Source organism: Narcine bancroftii, chromosome 6, assembly GCF_036971445.1.
Source record: "Narcine bancroftii isolate sNarBan1 chromosome 6, sNarBan1.hap1, whole genome shotgun sequence".
In the NCBI taxonomy this organism is placed as follows: Eukaryota; Metazoa; Chordata; class Chondrichthyes; order Torpediniformes; family Narcinidae; genus Narcine; species Narcine bancroftii.
The window spans coordinates 30396823-30414712 of record NC_091474.1 but is presented as its reverse complement, the minus strand read 5'-3'; the positions used below and the strand labels follow the sequence as shown (position 1 = coordinate 30414712).

The 17890-nt window shown below is 42.0% G+C and overlaps 1 protein-coding gene and 1 long non-coding RNA gene across 3 annotated transcripts in view; one reads left to right on the top strand and one right to left on the bottom strand.

Annotated features, from left to right (window-relative positions):
* LOC138735917 (myosin-7-like) overlaps positions 1-17890 on the bottom strand; it is a 98702-nt gene that overhangs the window by 77054 nt on the left and 3758 nt on the right. Inside the window, exons 3-9 of the mRNA XM_069884583.1 lie at positions 15022-15165; positions 12025-12181; positions 9473-9500; positions 7261-7357; positions 6943-6966; positions 4892-4984; positions 4699-4762 (exon numbers count right to left, since the gene is read on the bottom strand). Coding sequence (XP_069740684.1) covers positions 4699-4762; positions 4892-4984; positions 6943-6966; positions 7261-7357; positions 9473-9500; positions 12025-12181; positions 15022-15165 — 607 coding nt within the window. The remainder of the gene's footprint in view (positions 1-4698; positions 4763-4891; positions 4985-6942; positions 6967-7260; positions 7358-9472; positions 9501-12024; positions 12182-15021; positions 15166-17890) is intronic.
* The window catches only part of LOC138735918 (uncharacterized), a 53527-nt gene continuing 44865 nt past the window's right edge, over positions 9229-17890 (top strand). For both annotated transcript variants that reach the window (XR_011339995.1, XR_011339994.1), the window contains exon 1: positions 9229-9322. This is a non-coding gene — a long non-coding RNA (uncharacterized lncRNA). The remainder of the gene's footprint in view (positions 9323-17890) is intronic.

Here is a 17890-nt window from a genome sequence, read left to right as displayed (position 1 = left end):
GCAGCAAGAGGCAGCTTTGCATTGGGTTGCTTCCTGTATTGTGCGCTTGGCTGAGGATGCAGCAATGGTGCAGGTATCTGCAGAGACCAGTGGCAGCAGCGTTCCCAAAGAGAACGCATCAGAAACAAGAGCAGGAGTCATCCATCCAGCTTCTCAATCTGCTCTCTCCCACATTCAGTGAAATCACAGTTGATCTGGCTGTGGACCCAGCTCCACCTTTCCCCCATAATCCTTAAGTCCCCTACAATGCTAAAATCTATCTTACTGTATATTAAATATATTTAATGAGGCAGCTTCTACTGCTTCCATGGGCAGAAATTTCCACAGAAAATCTGTCAGAATTTTGAAAATATTAGGTATGTATATGTGTGCGTTTTGATTTTTGAAACTAATACAAATGAGCAGTTTAAAAACTGCATACATGAATAAATATAATTAAAAACATTATTTCTTAATATTTCTATAAATGTTTTGTATCAAAATGTGTAGATAAGAGTAGAAACATAAATTTAATTCTTTTTAATGTCTTGCGGCTCTCAAACATCTGAAATTTATCGCATGTGGCTCTTGCATTAAACAAGTTTGGCCATCCCAGTTCTAGTGCATGAATCACAAAATGTTAGTCGGCAGGTCCAACAAGCAACAGGAAACAGAAAGCTGAAGAACTGTGTGGACCATGAAACATCCGTGGATACCTGCAGCAAGGCCAAGCGGCAAGAGTGAAGATGACCAGTATGTAGAAATATGGGGGGCTGGGGTGGGTCAGAGACTAGTAGGTGATCGTTGAAACCAGATGGGATCAGCAGTGGAGGGGGAGTGAACAGGAAAAGTAAACAAAGGGAGAAGAAACCTGAATGGACAGGTATGTGTGGGAACATCGATAGCATGGATTACTTGTCGACAGGTGTGTGTTGGAGAAGAACATTGAGGGTGTGGGTTACCTGAAATGTTTGCACCATTGATTTGAAAGGTAATCCACATTATTCTTTCACATTCCATCTGACCTCACCATTGCAGTAGAGAATGGCGATAATGGCAGGTCATTGTGGGACTGGAGAGGGGAGTTACAGCTGGAAACTCATGCAGACTCAACAGACCACAGATGCATTTCCCTCCATGGATGCTGCCTGAACCGCTGAGTTCCTCTATCAGAAACTCAATCAACAGGAATCTTGAGATGTCTATTTTAGAGACTGTGCAAGTAATCTGTGAAACAGTCACCTCATCTACGCTTAATTTCTCTGCTGTAGAAAGGGCCACATTTTAATCATTGAGTGCCAGACTATAAGGAGTGCTGGTGAATCTCTTTTTTTTTCTTTGGCTTGGCTTCGCGGACGAAGATTTATGGAGGGGGTAAAAAGTCCACGTCAGCTGCAGGCTCGTTTGTGGCTGACCAGTCCGATGCGGGACAGGCAGACACGATTGCAGCGGTTGCAAGGGAAAATTGGTTGGTTGGGGTTGGGTGTTGGGTTTTTCCTCCTTTGCCTTTTGTCAGTGAGGTGGGCTCTGCGGTCTTCTTCAAAGGAGGCTGCTGCCCGCCAAACTGTGAGGCGCCAAGATGCACGGTTTGAGGCGTTATCAGCCCACTGGCGGTGGTCAATGTGGCAGGCACCAAGAGATTTCTTTAGGCAGTCCTTGTACCTTTTCTTTGGTGCACCTCTGTCACGGTGGCCAGTGGAGAGCTCGCCATATAATACGATCTTGGGAAGGCGATGGTCCTCCATTCTGGAGACGTGACCCATCCAGCGCAGCTGGATCTTCAGCAGCGTGGACTCGATGCTGTCGACCTCTGCCATCTCGAGTACCTCGACGTTAGGGGTGTGAGCGCTCCAATGGATGTTGAGGATGGAGCGGAGACAACGCTGGTGGAAGCGTTCTAGGAGCCGTAGGTGGTGCCGGTAGAGGACCCATGATTCGGAGCCGAACAGGAGTGTGGGTATGACAACGGCTCTGTATACGCTTATCTTTGTGAGGTTTTTCAGTTGGTTGTTTTTCCAGACTCTTTTGTGTAGTCTTCCAAAGGCGCTATTTGCCTTGGCGAGTCTGTTGTCTATCTCATTGTCGATCCTTGCATCTGATGAAATGGTGCAGCCGAGATAGGTAAACTGGTTGACCGTTTTGAGTTTTGTGTGCCCGATGGAGATGTGGGGGGGCTGGTAGTCATGGTGGGGAGCTGGCTGATGGAGGACCTCAGTTTTCTTCAGGCTGACTTCCAGGCCAAACATTTTGGCAGTTTCCGCAAAGCAGGACGTCAAGCGCTGAAGAGCTGGCTCTGAATGGGCAACTAAAGCGGCATCATCTGCAAAGAGTAGTTCACGGACAAGTTTCTCTTGTGTCTTGGTGTGAGCTTGCAGGCGCCTCAGATTGAAGAGACTGCCATCCGTGCGGTACCGGATGTAAACAGCGTCTTCATTGTTGGGGTCTTTCAAGGCTTGGTTCAGCATCATGCTGAAGAAGATTGAAAAGAGGGTTGGTGCGAGAACACAGCCTTGCTTCACGCCATTGTTAATGGAGAAGGGTTCAGAGAGCTCATTGCTGTATCTGACCCGACCTTGTTGGTCAGAAAGGCTGTTTAGGTCCCTGGATGGAGGTCTGGGAGAAGGTGAGAGAACAGCTCCTTCAGTCAAATGGAAAGCAATAGAGTATGACGAGGGATGGGAGTGTTGTCCCTGCAGGGAGCAGAAAGGGGGAGAGAGAGAAGAATGAACATTGCCATGCAGGTTGATAGGACAGTTAAGGCGGCCTATGGGATGCTGAGCTTCATTAGCCAGGGGACTGAGTTCAAAAGTTGAGAGGTCTTGTTGCAGCTCTATAAATCTGGTGAGACCACACTTAGAGTATTGAGTTCAGTTCTGGTCACCTCATTATAGGAAGCATGTGAAAGCCATGGAGAAGATGCAGAGGAGATTTACTCGGATGTTGCCTGGATTGGAAGGTAAGCCTTATGACGCAAGATTAGCAGAGCGAGGGCTTATCTCTTTGGAGCTTAGAAGGATAAGAAGTTTACAAGAACATGAGAGGCATGGATAAGGTACACAGCCAGCTCTTTATTCCCAGTGTGAAAGTAACAAAGGCCAGAGATGGAAGTTTAGAGGAGACATCAGGGATAAGGTTTTTTACACAAAGAGATGTGGGTGCCTAAAATGCCTTGTCAGGGATGGTGGTAGAAGCTGGAACATTAGGGATATTTAAGAGACTCCAAGGCAGACACATAAATTTAAATGTAGACTTAAGGACAGTAACAGGCCCTTTCAGCCCACAAACCCATGCCAGCCAATTGCACCCAATTAACCCTTACAACCCTGATATGTTTCAAATGATTGAAGGAAACCTGAGCTCCCGGGAAAATCCCACGCAGACATGGGGAGAACGTATGAAGACAGCGCGGGATTTGGACCTCAGTCCCGATCACTGGCATTGTAATGCCACCCTAATAGATGGAAGAAAAATAGAAGGTTATGAGGTAGGGTTTAGTTTTGTTTTGGTAGGAATATATAGGTCAGCGCAACATTTGAGAGCCAAAAGGCCTATATCATGCTGAAGTGTTCTATATTCTCAAAGCAAAGAATGAGGCTGGTGGGGTGAAAGGCAAGGGCCAAGAGAGCTCTACCACTCTCTGACTGGAGAGGGGGCTGAGATTCCAACAGCCACAATCTCTTTTGTCTTCAGCAATTAGTTAAAAACGAACAACATTTTGGCTTTCATTGCAAAAGGGTTGGCACTTAAGAGGGGAGTGATTTTGTTACAGATATAAGGGGGCATGAATCGTGTAGTGGTTAGCTCAAATCCAGTGCTGTCTGTAAGGAGTTTGTGTGTTCTCCCCACGTCCACATAGATTTCATCCAGATTCTTCCCACATTCCAAAGACTTATAGGTTTAGAGGTTAATACCACAGGCCCATGGGATGGAAAGGCCTGATACTGTGCTGCATCTCTAGATTAAATGAAATGAACAAGATGTTGGTGAAGTCACACCCAGAATACATCGTTTTGGTCCCCTTAGCAAAAGAAGGATATGATAGCATTGAAGGCAGTCCATAGGATATTTAGCAAGCTGGAATGAGAACTCAAACTAGGGAATGTACCCTTAAGGTTCAGGAGAATAGATTTAAGATAGAATCGAGGGGGAAATGCATCTCCCATATTTGTGAATCTGGAATTATCTCCTCAATGAAGAAGTAGAAGATGCCTCATTAAATCTCTTTAAAATACAGATAGAGGTTTGTGAAGAATCATGGTTGCAGGGATCAGATGGGTAAGTTGAGTTGAATCCACGGTCAGATCACCTTTGATCTTATTGAATGGCACAGCAGATTTGATGGACCTGATTCCTACTGTTCTTATTTTCTTGTGTTCTTGTGATTTTTGTGCTCTTATACTTTTCCCAATGTAGATCCAAGCATAAAGCTTGATTCATTGTCCAACATAATATATTACCCCAATCCAGGAAGACTCTGCCCCATTGTCTGTTTCTGGTGCCACACGTCTTGTGTGTCTTTTTCCCAGAAATGTTTAGCTTGAGGCAGGGATGGTCTGCTTGTTGATTCCATGTTCACAGGGGAAAGTTTGTGATGGTCCCAGATGAAACCCATGCACATATTTTAGCTGGTCAGCAAGGCCAATGTTTGTTAAGGACTATGTGGCTGCACCAACTAGTTGCGACAACCAGAACCTGCAACAAAGTCTTCTCTACACTTACAGATGTCGATATCGGCTGATGCCAGCTTTCCCGTGGGACCAAAGTGGATCCGGATAAATTTACCCTATCAACAAAAAGATTCATCATTGCCTCAGTAATTCATGCACCCAGTGAATTGACCATTATTTACTTTATTTCTTGTTGACCATGAGAGGAAAGAGATGTTGCTTGCATCAATGCATCAAATACTCACAAAACGAGAGGAGTTGTCATTCCTCAATGTCTTGGCATTCCCAAATGCCTCCATGGCTGGGTTTGCTTCAATGATTTGGTCTTCCAGAGTCCCCTGGGAGATAAAGAGTACTGGTCAGACCTAATCACACAGTGACTGCCATTCAACCTCCATCCCTCCCTCCCTTAAACACACAAACATCGAATGCTGGTTTCCTAACCAGGGAGGGACCAGCTCACCCCTCCCGCTTGGAGCAAAATCTTTTTGAGGGCCGAGTGGGAGTCGAGGTTGTGAACACAATCAGCTGTGGAGATAAGGGAGCATATTGTGTGGTCATCAGGCAGTTCCTTCTTTGCCAGTGCCCTGCATTAGTCATTTCAAATGCCAACAACCTTTCCTGAGGCACAGCCAAATCCCAGCTCCAAGTCTGGGCCTGCAGGCCATTACCATGGCAGCAGCGCATGTCCTGGGCCTGTGGCATGTTACGATGGCAGTAGCGCACGTTCTGGACCTGCAGCCCATTACCACAGCAGCAGCGCACAGCCTGGGCCTGGTTGTTACCATGGCAGCAATACACAGCTTGGGCCTGGTCATTACCATGGCAGCAGCACACAACCTGGGTGTGGTCGTTACCATGGCTGCAGCGCACAACCTGGGCTTGGCCGTTACCCCAGCAGCCGCACATGACCTGGTCCTGGCAGTTACCATGACATCAGCATATGATTGGGCCTGCAGGCCATTACCATGGCAGCAGCACATGCCCTCGGCTTGGTGGTCACCATGGCAGCAGTGCACACTGTAAGCTTAGCTGTAACCATGCACGCTGTAGGCAATATTCAAAGGGAGGCAGGTTAAAATCAAATACATCATGAAGTTAGAAACACAAGTATCAAATCAGGGTTGATGTAAAGTAAGAAAATTCATCATTAACAAGAATTTCTTGAGTGAGAAAATGAGTAACGTTTAAAATGCTGATGAGCCTCTGGTCTGTCCATGCGGTTGTGGAAGCCTGTTTGTTTTCAGTGAGGTCTCTAGGTCATGACAAATGGTTACTTGGCAATTTGGCCTTGCCAGTGCATGAAAAGGATCTACCAGCTCTGATCAAAGTTCCACTATGGTAGGTTATTTGCAAAAGGCTGAATTTATGGGAAGGATGGGATGGGTACCACAGAGAGATTCGCCAAAATATTATCTAGAACTGGCAGCTGTAGTTATGAAAGGTTGTACAGGCTGCATTTACTCTCACTGGAACATCAGAGGCTGAGGGTTTATATAATTATGTGGAACATCTAAAGGATAGATGGAATCTAGGCATGTCTGAAATCAGAGGGCTCTGGTCGGTTTAAGGTTAGAAGGGGAAGATTAGTGGAGATCTGAGAGGTAAATTTTTCCACACAAGATGGGATGGTGGAGGCAGATACAGTGAAAACCCCAGTATCTGGGACCTATGGAGATTGGTAGATGCTGAATATGTGAATTTGCTGGTTGCTTGAGATTGTGTGTTGCATATATTTGGCGAACTGACCACTGGGCAGCGGCAATTCTAAATTTTTGTACTTTTACCTATTTATTTTCTGCAATTTTTTTTTTTGCTGGTTGCTTGAATTCCTGATAACAGGGATTTTATTGCAATATTAGGACTAAAAGTTGTTTGGACTGAATAGAAAAGACCTGAAGGGATTCCATGTTAATGTGGGCAAATGATATTAGCGAAGGGGACAACATAGTCAGCAAGGATGAAGTGGATTGAAACAGTATATTTCAGTGGACCATGATTCTGAGTCTTCTGTGATATCAAAGGTTGTATTTATTTTGAATGTGATTTGGGACATAATCAGGGAAAGATCACTGATTAAAAAATTGGTAGCAAAGTGTCTTAAATTTACCATATAGATGGAGATCAGTATAAATTTTAGAGATTTTTGAGATTATTGAGTCTGTAGAGTTCTCTAAACCTTGGTTCAATTAAAAGGAAATAGAATAAAGCGTTTACAAAAAAGTATTAAGAAGAAAAGGATATGGAATCAAAACACAGAAATGACACACGATGGTGGCTTCACAAGCAATCTTACCCCAGTCTTGGTGGCTGGCTGGGACTTAAGAAAATAGAAAAAAAAAGAGAAATAAATAAATCTGCTTCCATTTGAAATACTAACAATTTATTTTACTGAAAGCTTCAATAATTTTGTTTGAAAAATCACAAAAACTATTATTTTAAAATTTTGTTTTAAAGATATATAAAGAAAAAAGAAACAAAAGGGAAAAAATATTTACTTTGTAAAGAACAATCTGTGTTTAATTACTGTATGTTAAAGCAAATCAGAGACAAAAATGGCTTTAAAGAAAAAAAGCAAAAATGGAGCATGAAAAAGTGAAGAGGTTGATCTTACGCCCTTCTTTCCACTTCCGTCGCCCAAGGCAGCAACAATAGCAAAGTACTGAATAACACGTTTAGTGTTGACAGTTTTCCCAGCGCCAGACTCCCCGCTGGGCAACACCGTAACCCAGAAAGGAAAAAATTGAAAAAGTTAAACCCCAAAAAATCAAAAGTGTGCCATAAAATATTTATATCATCAATAAAAATGTCACATACAAAAAGAAAATATTCAAATTTCTTTTGGAAGAAGTTTTATTCTTAAGAATTTAAATGTTGTGCTGAATGAGTTGAATATTATATTTTGTGTGAAATTATAGAAGATTGGACAGTCTATACTTTCTCTTTGTTTCTAACTCTGTTGCTTTATCTCTCATCATCAGATTATCTTTCTCACTCTCTTGAGAGAAGTTATCAGGAAAAAGTAAAAACACAACGCTGGAGAAACTCAGCAGGTCAAACAGTGTACTTGATGTAACAAAGATAAAGACACATAACCAATGTTTCGGGCTTGAGCCCTTCAAGGTATGAACAAAATATAGGCAGGTGCCCAAACAAAAGTTTTTTAAAAATAAATTTTGTTTGGACACCTGCCAACATTTTGCTCATACCTTGATGAAGGGCACAAGCCTGAAATGTTGGTTATGTGTCTTTATCTTTGCTACATCAAGTACACTGTTTGACCTGATGAGTTTCTCCAGTGTTGTCATTTTACTTCAACCACGGTGTCTGCAGATTTTCATATTTTACTTTTATTTGGAAGGGGATTTGGTCAGTAGAATTTCAGAATCATTCACATTCTTTTCCACTTCACTTACGTTGAGAGAATCACTCCAATGTGGCAAGTATTTTCAAACAATCTGCAATCGTGATGGTCTGTGTAAGGACCACGTAAATCTGATATTTTGATCGGAAGCAACTTGGGACCAGTCATGCTCAGAGGACATCCTCACTTTATTACCATCTTCAGACTAACTTCAACTGTGAACAGTCTGAGCCTAGATAACTTTCTTTTTACATCCATTTTGATTCATCAATAACTAACATGCTCTAGGGATAATTTGTCATAACAAAACCAAATTTACTAGAAATATCAATTAGTTGATGTCTTGAAACACTCACACCAGAAGCAATATTAAATGTAGTTTACCAATAACAATGGGACAGGGAACCCAATTAGGTTCCAAATTCAAACAGATTTTTTTTAAACATCATACTTAAATATTATTCTGGTTACTCATTTTGAAGTGTTTCATGTGGTTGGGGATTTGGAGTCCACCAGCTGCACTGCCTCTTTCAGAAGTAGCATGTAACTTTAGAATTTTGTGTAAAACTTCTGGAGAAACTCAGCAGGTCATGCAGCATCCTCAGAAAGTGAAAAGCAGTTCTTGATTCGAACCTGAGCCTTTCGTCAGGAGTTCTGAAAATCAGGTGAACGCTTGAATGCGAAGACTGCCTTCACTTTCCATTCATACTCCGTGTTCTGCTGATTTCCTCCAACTAGACCTCAGCATCTGCAGATTTTCTTCTTTACCTACTTTGTAATTTTCCTTTCTAAATGTGGACAAAATTTTATGAAGCGAAATACTGTTAAAACAACAAAAAAAATGATGCAATAACATGAAGTAGCGTTCCATGATGAGGAAGTGAATAGATGTAAGAATTTCCGTAACAAAATTATACCAGAGTATTGTACCCAGTAATACACATTTTCTTCTATAAAATATATACAGGAGAGTCGCACCATGTAATTTGTGGTGTGTAATTATGTCTCATATGTTGTGAATGTTATATCCAAGAGTATACAGTGAACAATTATGCAATATGTGCTGTCACACCCAATAATGCAAGGTATTGTGTAATATATACAGTTAGAACTCAGTATACATAGTAATATTTTATGATGGTGTAGAATGTATAGCATGTTTTCATAATTAATGCATTTTATTTTTCTCTGCTATTTACAGGAGTGACACAGTGATGTTGAACATCAAGTAGTCACACATCCTGTAAAGGACAGCATTACATGGTCAAGGTTAGCTGTCCAGATATTAAAACTACAAGCAAATAATAATCAGGTAAGTTTTAACCACATTAATATTTGAGAAGGCACTAAGTTATTAATCGTGCTTAGATCTGATTCATGCTGATAAAGTTATAATGATGATGAATTTTATGAGGATTTGCTAATAAGCATTAGAATGGATATATAAAAGTTAAGGACTCACGTAATCAGCATTGATTGGTTCTCCCGATCTGAAAAATGAATGATCATTTATCAAATCTACTTAGCTGGTGTGTCTCTCTCACAGGCCGCAGTTTATACTTTATTTGATACAGGGTGCAGTATACGTCACTTTGACATTTGCTCATGAAAGGCCAGCATTTATTAGCCATCCCTAATTGTCCTTGAACTGAGTGCCTTGCTTGGCCATTTCAAAGAGCAGTTAACAAACAATCCAATTGATTTGTGTGGAGTCACATATTTGCTGGACAAGGTAAGGATGATAAGAGATGAGGTGGGGCGGGACATTAGAGGGTTGGTATGCTGACCTGCAGTTAATTTATTGTAAAGAGGCTCACAGGTAAAATGGATCAGCTGAGAGTGTGACCAGCACATGGGATTATGGTATGGTTGCAAGCAGGGAAACATGGTTGAGAGAAAGGCAGGACAGATCAAATCAGTGTTCCAGGATCTAGACGGTTTGGACAAGAGATGGGGGAAAAGAGGGGAGGGGGTGTTTCACTGCTGAATAGGAGAAGTATAATGAGAGTAGTCAGGGATGTCCCAGAGGAATTGGCCAATGAGGCTGTATGGGTAGAAATATGAAATAAAAAGGGGTGATCATACTACAGGCCTCCCAATAGTCTGAGGGAATTGGAAGAGTAGATATATAAGGAAATGGCAATATAGGGTAAAATCAATGGGGTTGTGGTGGTGAGGATTTTAATTTTCCCAATATTGACTGAGATTGCCTCAGTGTAAGGCACGTGGATAAGGTGGAATTCAGAAATTGGTGCAAGAGAGCTTTTTTATAACAGTATGTAGAAAGTCCCTTGAGAAAGCAGCTATACTCAAACCTCTCTTAAGGAATGGTTAGGGAAGTGGAGGAAGTGTCTGCAGTGGCTCTTTGAAAACGGTGTCCATAGTTTGTAAATTTCAAAGTAACCATGGAAAAAATATTAGTTTTATCGGCTTTAGCAAGGCCTTTGACAAGGCCCCACAGGACAGATTAGTCTGGAAGATCATTGGGTCTCCATAGGGAGCCGGCTCATTGGATTCTAACTGGGCTTGTTCTTAGGAGTAGTGCAGGGATGTTTCTCTGTACTAATGATTTGAATAGCAATGTAGTTAACGTGATTGTACATATGCAGATGACACCAAAGTTGGTGGGTAGTAGGCAATGAAGTTTACAACAGGAACTAGATCATTTGGAAAGGAGGGTCAAGAAATGATACATGGAATTCAACTCTGAAAAATGTGAGGTGTTGTACTTTTTTTAAGTCAAACCAGGGGTCTGTAGAGTGCTGTAGGAGAGACGAGGGGGACAGGCACATTGTTCCTTGAAAATGGCAGTTCAAATTGACAAGGTGGTGAAGGAGCATTTGGCACCCTGGCCTTCACTGGGTGGGGTAAAGGGAATAAAAATTGGGACCTCATGATTCAGCTGAACAAGACTTTGGTGAGACCACACTTCAAGTACTGCGTGCAATTCTGGTCACCCAGCTGTAGGAAAGACATAAATAAATTGGAAGGGGTGCAGAGAAGATTCACCAGGATGTTGCCGGGACCAGAGGGTAGGAAGTGAATAGATGGGCTTTATTCCCTCGATCGAAGGAGGCTGAGGAGTGACCTTTAGAAGTTTATAAAATCATGAGAAGCACAGACAAATTAAAAGTTCACAGTCTTTTTCCCATTTTAGATGATTCTAGATCTCAAGAGCATGGGTTTAAGATGAGGGGGAGAGATTTAAGAGGGATTAAGGTGCAACTTTTTCAATTAGAAGGTGGTTTGCATCTGGAGCAAGCAACCAGAAGGAACTGCAGAAGTGGGTGCAATTCAGAAGTTATTCAGACAGAATTATGGATAGATAGAAGGACATACTCCAAATACAGTCAAATGGGATTAGCCCAGAATGCCATCTTGTTCAGCATGGACCAAGGATGTGGTCCGTGCTGTTTGACTTCATGACTTAAGGTCTTAAATTGGGACAGGCCTGATTAAATAGTTCAAACCATGACCTGCTGAAAGTAGATTGAGTGCAGCTGCTTGAGGGAAAAGCAACATCTGTAAATGGGAGACTCTGAAAGGGAGACAGTAAATACTCAGAGACATTATGTCCCAGTGGATAACAAAAAAAATTGAATGTTTTCTCAAATACGAATCCAAGTATTGGCACTGAGTATGAACAGAGTCCTTTGAAATTTTAAAGGGGATAGAAGAGAGAAATAAAGAAAGAAATTAGGAAACCAAAAGAGAGACAAGAAATAGATTTGGCAAGTAGGATGAAAGTGAATCCCAAAATCTTTCATGTATATTAAAAATTAAAGAGTAGCTGTGGAAAAATAAGACCCAAAAGGAAAACCTATGTGGAGTCAGAGATACGAGCGAGTCTGAATTGAATTCATCTCATCAGTATTCACCGGACAAGGATGTGGAGTCTGGAGAGCTCCAAGAGGAGTACACTGATATCCTGGAATCTGTTTGTTTTGAGAAAGGGATTAAATGTACTCACACATTAAGAAGGCTAAATATCCAGAACCCTATAGTTCTACTTACTCCGGACCATGTCATTATAGGCATTGTCAGCAATTGAGTAGATGTGAGGTGGGGCCTCAGAGCGTCTTTTGCCCTTGTAGGCAGCAACTACAGGAGCACTGTACACTGGGAGCCATTTGTATGGGTTCACAGTCACACAGAACAACCCAGAGTAGGTCTATCAAAAAGGAAAAGGAAGAATTAGACATTATTTCCAAATCCAGGTGAGCATTCATCAGATTTGGGCAGCACATATAACCTGATTATCTTTTCACTTCAGGGACCTAGGTTTAAATTCTGACCAGTTTCATAGAATAGAAATGTTCAGCGGTGAAAGCTGAGGGAAGCATCCCTGAGATATTGGAGACCGTTGGCAGGCCATGCCCCCAGTGTTTACAGCAGAACTGTCTTACATCAGAAGCTATCACTATGGCTCCTTTCAGGTGCATTCTCCGCAAGAATGCGCCTGCGGAAGTGGACTCAGACCTGTGGGAATGGTCATTCAGGTGGCAGCGCTGAAATCGCAGCGCTGGCCACCTGAAAGGGACAGCAGCACGGGAGGCGCCTCGGAGCGCACTCCAGCTCCTGTCCCTTTGGGATGTCAGAGTTGGTGCCGCCCCAGCCCTGACAGCGCACGTCGGCTGCTCCTGCCCTGGCGTCCCGTGCAGCGAGGAGGGGAGCTGTCAGGCACTCACCAGCTGATTGTCATCCCCTTAGCAGCCGCTTTTAGGCGGCTGCATTCAGGTGCCTGTGGGGACGTGAGTGCTCCAGCGATTATCCCTCCCAGAAGAGGGTTACAAAGTGTGCCTCGCAGGCACCTCCTGAGCTTTTAGGTGGCCTCCCAATAGCCGCATATGGGTATAATATGCAGCTTTACATCGGGGTATTTTGGCCACCTGAAAGTGCCTAATGACACAGAGTACCTGGAAGCTCTTCTCTGCCTTCCCATTCAGTATGCTGTGAGGGCAAGGGCATTGCTGGCAGCAGTCAGTGCTGCGAGCACACTGTGGCCATGAGTCAAGTTCAAAGTTGACCTTGACTGCTGTGTTTGGGGAGTTTACATGTTCTTCCTGTGATGAGGGTTTTCCTTATGGCCTCTAGTTTCTTCCCATATCCCAAAGACGTGGAAGAAGTTTAATTAGGTTCTGTAAATTATCCATACTGTGAATGAAACAGGGACAAGTTGATGTGCATGTGAGATAGTATAGACGAGTGGGGCAATGGAACTGATGTGAATGCTTTGAAAGTTGGTATGGACTAAATGGCCTTCTAGTTTCTAAATATGAATACCTTGGTGAAATTTTCCTTTCCTAACTGCAATACAAAAATAAGTTACATGTCTGAGCAGAATGAACTGGAAACAAGTTTAAAGGCTGCTTCAATCGCTGAGAAATATAATCATGCAGTTGCACAGCACTAGAAGTGGCCCTTCAGCCTACCATATCTATGCAGATTATTGCATCTATGTCTGCTCATCTCTCATCCCATTTCCACTCATTGGGTCTGTAGCCTTCATGATTCAGCTATTCAACCCCATCCCAAAGCCTCTTAAGTGCTGTATCTGCCTCCACCACTTCATCTGACAGCACATGAGGGTCTATCAGGTCTGCTCTCAGCTTCCTCTGCTTCAAACCCAGTCTATCCAGAATTGTAGTGTGACCAACTCTTTATGTTCTATGCTATGTTAATGAAGTAAAGTATTCGGCATATCTCTTTTACAACCTGTATTGATACTTGCAGTGAGCTCTAAGTTTCCTCTCCAATGGCTTTCTGGTCATCAGTCCTCCTGCAGGACTGAAATCATTGTAAGGTGTGTTGTTCTCTTACTGGACTTCCCAAAATGCATCACTTCGCACTGGTGCTAAACTCCTCCTGCCGATGCTCTTCCCAACTCTCCAGTTGATCTATACCTTGCGATCACCTGACACAACTTTCCTCACTATCTACATAACCCTTGTATTCACTTTTGTCATTATAATAAATTATAAACCTAGAAGAATTTTGGGAAGATATTTTTCAAACACTATTGGTAATTCTTAAGTTAAAATTGGAACCTTGCCCTTTAATTGCTCTTTTTGGATTACCTCAAGATGCTGATGTATTACTGACTTCAATTTTATCTTTTACATCATTGATGGACAGATGTGCAATTTTAATTAAATGGAAAGATAATACTACACATGCACATGTACAATGGTTAAGGGACTTAATGTCATGTTTAACTCTCGAAAAAAATTTAGATATGCTATCAAGGATTCAAATGTTAAGTTCCAAAAGACTTGGGGCTCATTTATGTACCATTATCATAATCTTAAAAATTAGTGTTGATCTGAAATTTTGGTGCTGTGTTGACCCTCTCCAAGTTGGCATCACTTGATTCATATAGGTGAACGTTCAACCTTCCCTAGAGGAAGGGATTTTGACATTTTTCTTTTTGTTTTTTTTTGTTAAATCTTATTTTATTGTTACAATTATGCTCTGGATTTCCTTATTATGAGAATATTGTATAACGGTTTTAAAACATTCTTTTTTTCTGAATCTTTTATCACATTTTACAATTGCACTGATCAATTGTTTTATATTGTAAAATATTAATAAAAATATTTTAAAAAGAAAGAAATTATAAACATCAAAGTTCCTAGCACCAGTTCTTGAAATATGCCACTGGTCATAGAACAAGTCAGACTTCCACCATCACCTTCTGCCTCCTAAAAACAAATTGATTTTAGGTCCAATTTGCCTTAACTTTCTGGACCAACCTATCATGCAGGTCATGGGTCAAAGGCCTGACTAAATTCCATGTGGAAACGTCTTATCACGCTGCCCTCGTCAATCTTATTAGATAGCGCTTCAAACATCTCAGCCAAATTAATGAGACAGCATTTCCTATGCTCAAAGCTCTGTCAAATCAGTCCCTGCCTTTCCAAAGGTAATATGAGATCAGTGCTCCACAAACACTGCCTTGTTTAGAGTTTGAATTCAATGAATTGCTGCTATTGAATGAATGGGCTTGCTTACATAGATCATCCAGTTACTGTAACGCCGGCGCAGGTTGGCCAGGACAGATGCTTCGTTCAGATTTGTCAGCATGGCCATGTCTTCAATCATGTCAAATTTTGGTGGGTTCATCAGCTGAATATCATCTTCTTTAAATGTGATTGTCTGAAAGAGAGATGGAGGAAGAGCAAATCAATTTGTTTGTCAAAGAGACCACCAATTAAGCTGGTTGCACAGAAAGATTTCTTTCCCATTGAAGGGAGGAGAGACTGCAAGCATCCCATTTGACACATGGCTAAATGGTGATTAATGTTTGCAGGCTTAACTGTACCTGTCGGTACAGTTACAAAACAAGTAATGCTGAGATACTTAGTTACATTAGCAAAGACACAGTCAGAAGAGAGTTAAAGCAGTTTGAGATGGAGTGAGCATGCAGGCATTCCGTGGTTACAGACTGTTGTTGAAATCAGTGGCCGAGGGCATTGCAAATACTTCAGTGATTGATTTCTCAGGTTCAGCGGGCAAATGGATTGGTTCAATGGAAGGAGGCTGTGCAGAGTGGTTCAGTGGTCAGGAGCTATGTGGAGGGATCTAAAGTTATATAGCAAGTCCTTCATCATCTTGTCTGCCAACGAAGATGCCACCTCAACTCATTTGCATAATTCAGCCTATATCCCTCTAAACTTGAGTGATCCATGTATCTATCTAAATGCTTTTCTAAACACTATGAATGTAACCACCTTTACCATTTCCTCTGGCAGCTCATTCCATATAATCATTCTCAACCTCATGTGAAACCAGTCCTTCAGATCTTTAAATCTTTCCCCTAGCACCTTAAATCTATATCCTCTCGTTTTAGACTCCTCACCTGAGGATAAAGTCTATGACCATCTACTCTTTCTATGCCCTTCATAATTTATATAACCTTCTATGAGATTCCCTTCTCAGCCTCCTTTACTACTGGGAAATCAGTCCCAGCCTATCCAATCTCCACTGACAACTCAAGCCTCCAAGTCCAATCTTTTCTGCTCCCTCTCCACTCAACCAGGTCCTTCCTATAATGAGGAGGCCAGAAATGCAGACAATACTCCAAATGAAGTTTAGCCAGAATTTTGTACAACTGTAACATGACCTTCCAACTCTTGTACTCAATGCCAGAGCTGATAGCAAGCAAGCCATATGCTTTTTATCACCACCTTGTGATGTCATTTTCAGGGAACAATGTAGGCAGGTGGCTGGAAGACCTGTCTCTATGCTGTTTAGCTCTATAATTCCACAAACTAGCTCCTGACCATTGAACCCACCTGGTTTCTCTCAACAAAGCTCCTTGGGACTACATTCACTGTATATCCAGGCCTGGTTTATCTTCCCAAAATGCAACACTTGTGCCTCATTAGGAGTAAACAACATGTTTTTTTGAGGAGGTAACTCAGAAAATGATGAAAGCAGCACAGTAGAAGTACTTTATGTGAACCAAGGCTACATTTGTAACAAGGTGCCACAAGGTCAGCTAGTCCAGAAGGTGAAAGCACATGGGATCCGAAGTGTGTTGGCAAACTGGATCCAAACTTGTCTTGGTCATAGAAAGTAAAGGGTAGTGGTCGAGGGGTGTATTTCTGACTGAAAGTCTGTAACCAGTGGTGCACGACAGGAACCATTGCTGTTTGTCATGAAAATAAATATTGTAGGTTGTCTGATTAGTAGGTTGGCTGTCAACACAGATTGTTGGTGGAGTAGATAGCAAAGAAGATTGTGAAAGGATACAAAGGGAAGTTGATCGGTTGGAAAGTTGGGGGAGCAGTGGCAGATGGAATTTAATGCAAACCAGTGTGTGGTAATACATTTAGGACATCAAATGTCAATAAGACCTTCACAGAGGGAACCTGGGAATACAAATTCATAGATTTTTAACAAAGGTAACACAAATGGATAGAGTAGTGAAGAAGGTTTGTGTGTGCTTACTTTCATAGGTTAAGAAACTGAGTACAAGAGCAATGCACAAACATTCTGAAGACTCTCAGCAAGCAGTTCATGCAACATCCATAGGAAGTAAAGAGTAACCAACGTTTCGGACCATTAAGTACAAGAGTTGGGATATCCTGATGCAGCTGGTCAGACTGCACTTGGAGTGTTGTGTACAGTTGGGATCACTCCAATACAGGAAGAACCTGGTAGCATCAGAAAAAGAGCAGAAGAAATTTTCCAGGATGTTGACTGGAATAGATGCCTTTCATTATAAATATAGGCTAAGTTTCGTCTCACCAGAATGTATGAGGCTGAGGGCACAGACAGGATAGGCAGTAGTCTTTTTTCTAGATTGGAAGAGTCCTGAAACTTGAGAAATGGGTTTGATGTGAGATGGGAGAAATTAAAAATAGATTTGAGGGGTACATTTTTCATTCAGAGGGTGGTGGGTATCTGGAACAAGCTGGCCGAGAAGGTAGTAGAGTGAGGTAAAATCACAACTGAATATGGACCTAATGCAGGCAAATGAGATCATTGTAGAAAGACATGGACGAATGGTGCCAAAGGGGCTGTTACTGTGCTGTACGTTTCGATAAATCCAGGTTTGCTCATCATGGGGAATGTGGATGGGGTATGTGGTTAGGGCTTAATAGTCAAGAGTAATGTGGATTGAGTTAGTAGTAGTGTTTCAATAGTGTCAGGGAAAATTTGATGGCTAAATTCATCAGAAGCTGTGTAGATGAAGTTGGAGGTCATATACGAAATGATTCCATGGTGATGGGAGAAATGATTTAGAAGTGGGAGAACTGTGCTGTGCCATTCACTGAGTTATATTTTTACCTAAAGCACAGGTCCTCCCTCTACAGACCTCAAGCAGAGATTTCCAAGGATCTGTGGGTGAAGTTGCTTATTATCTCCTTCCCAA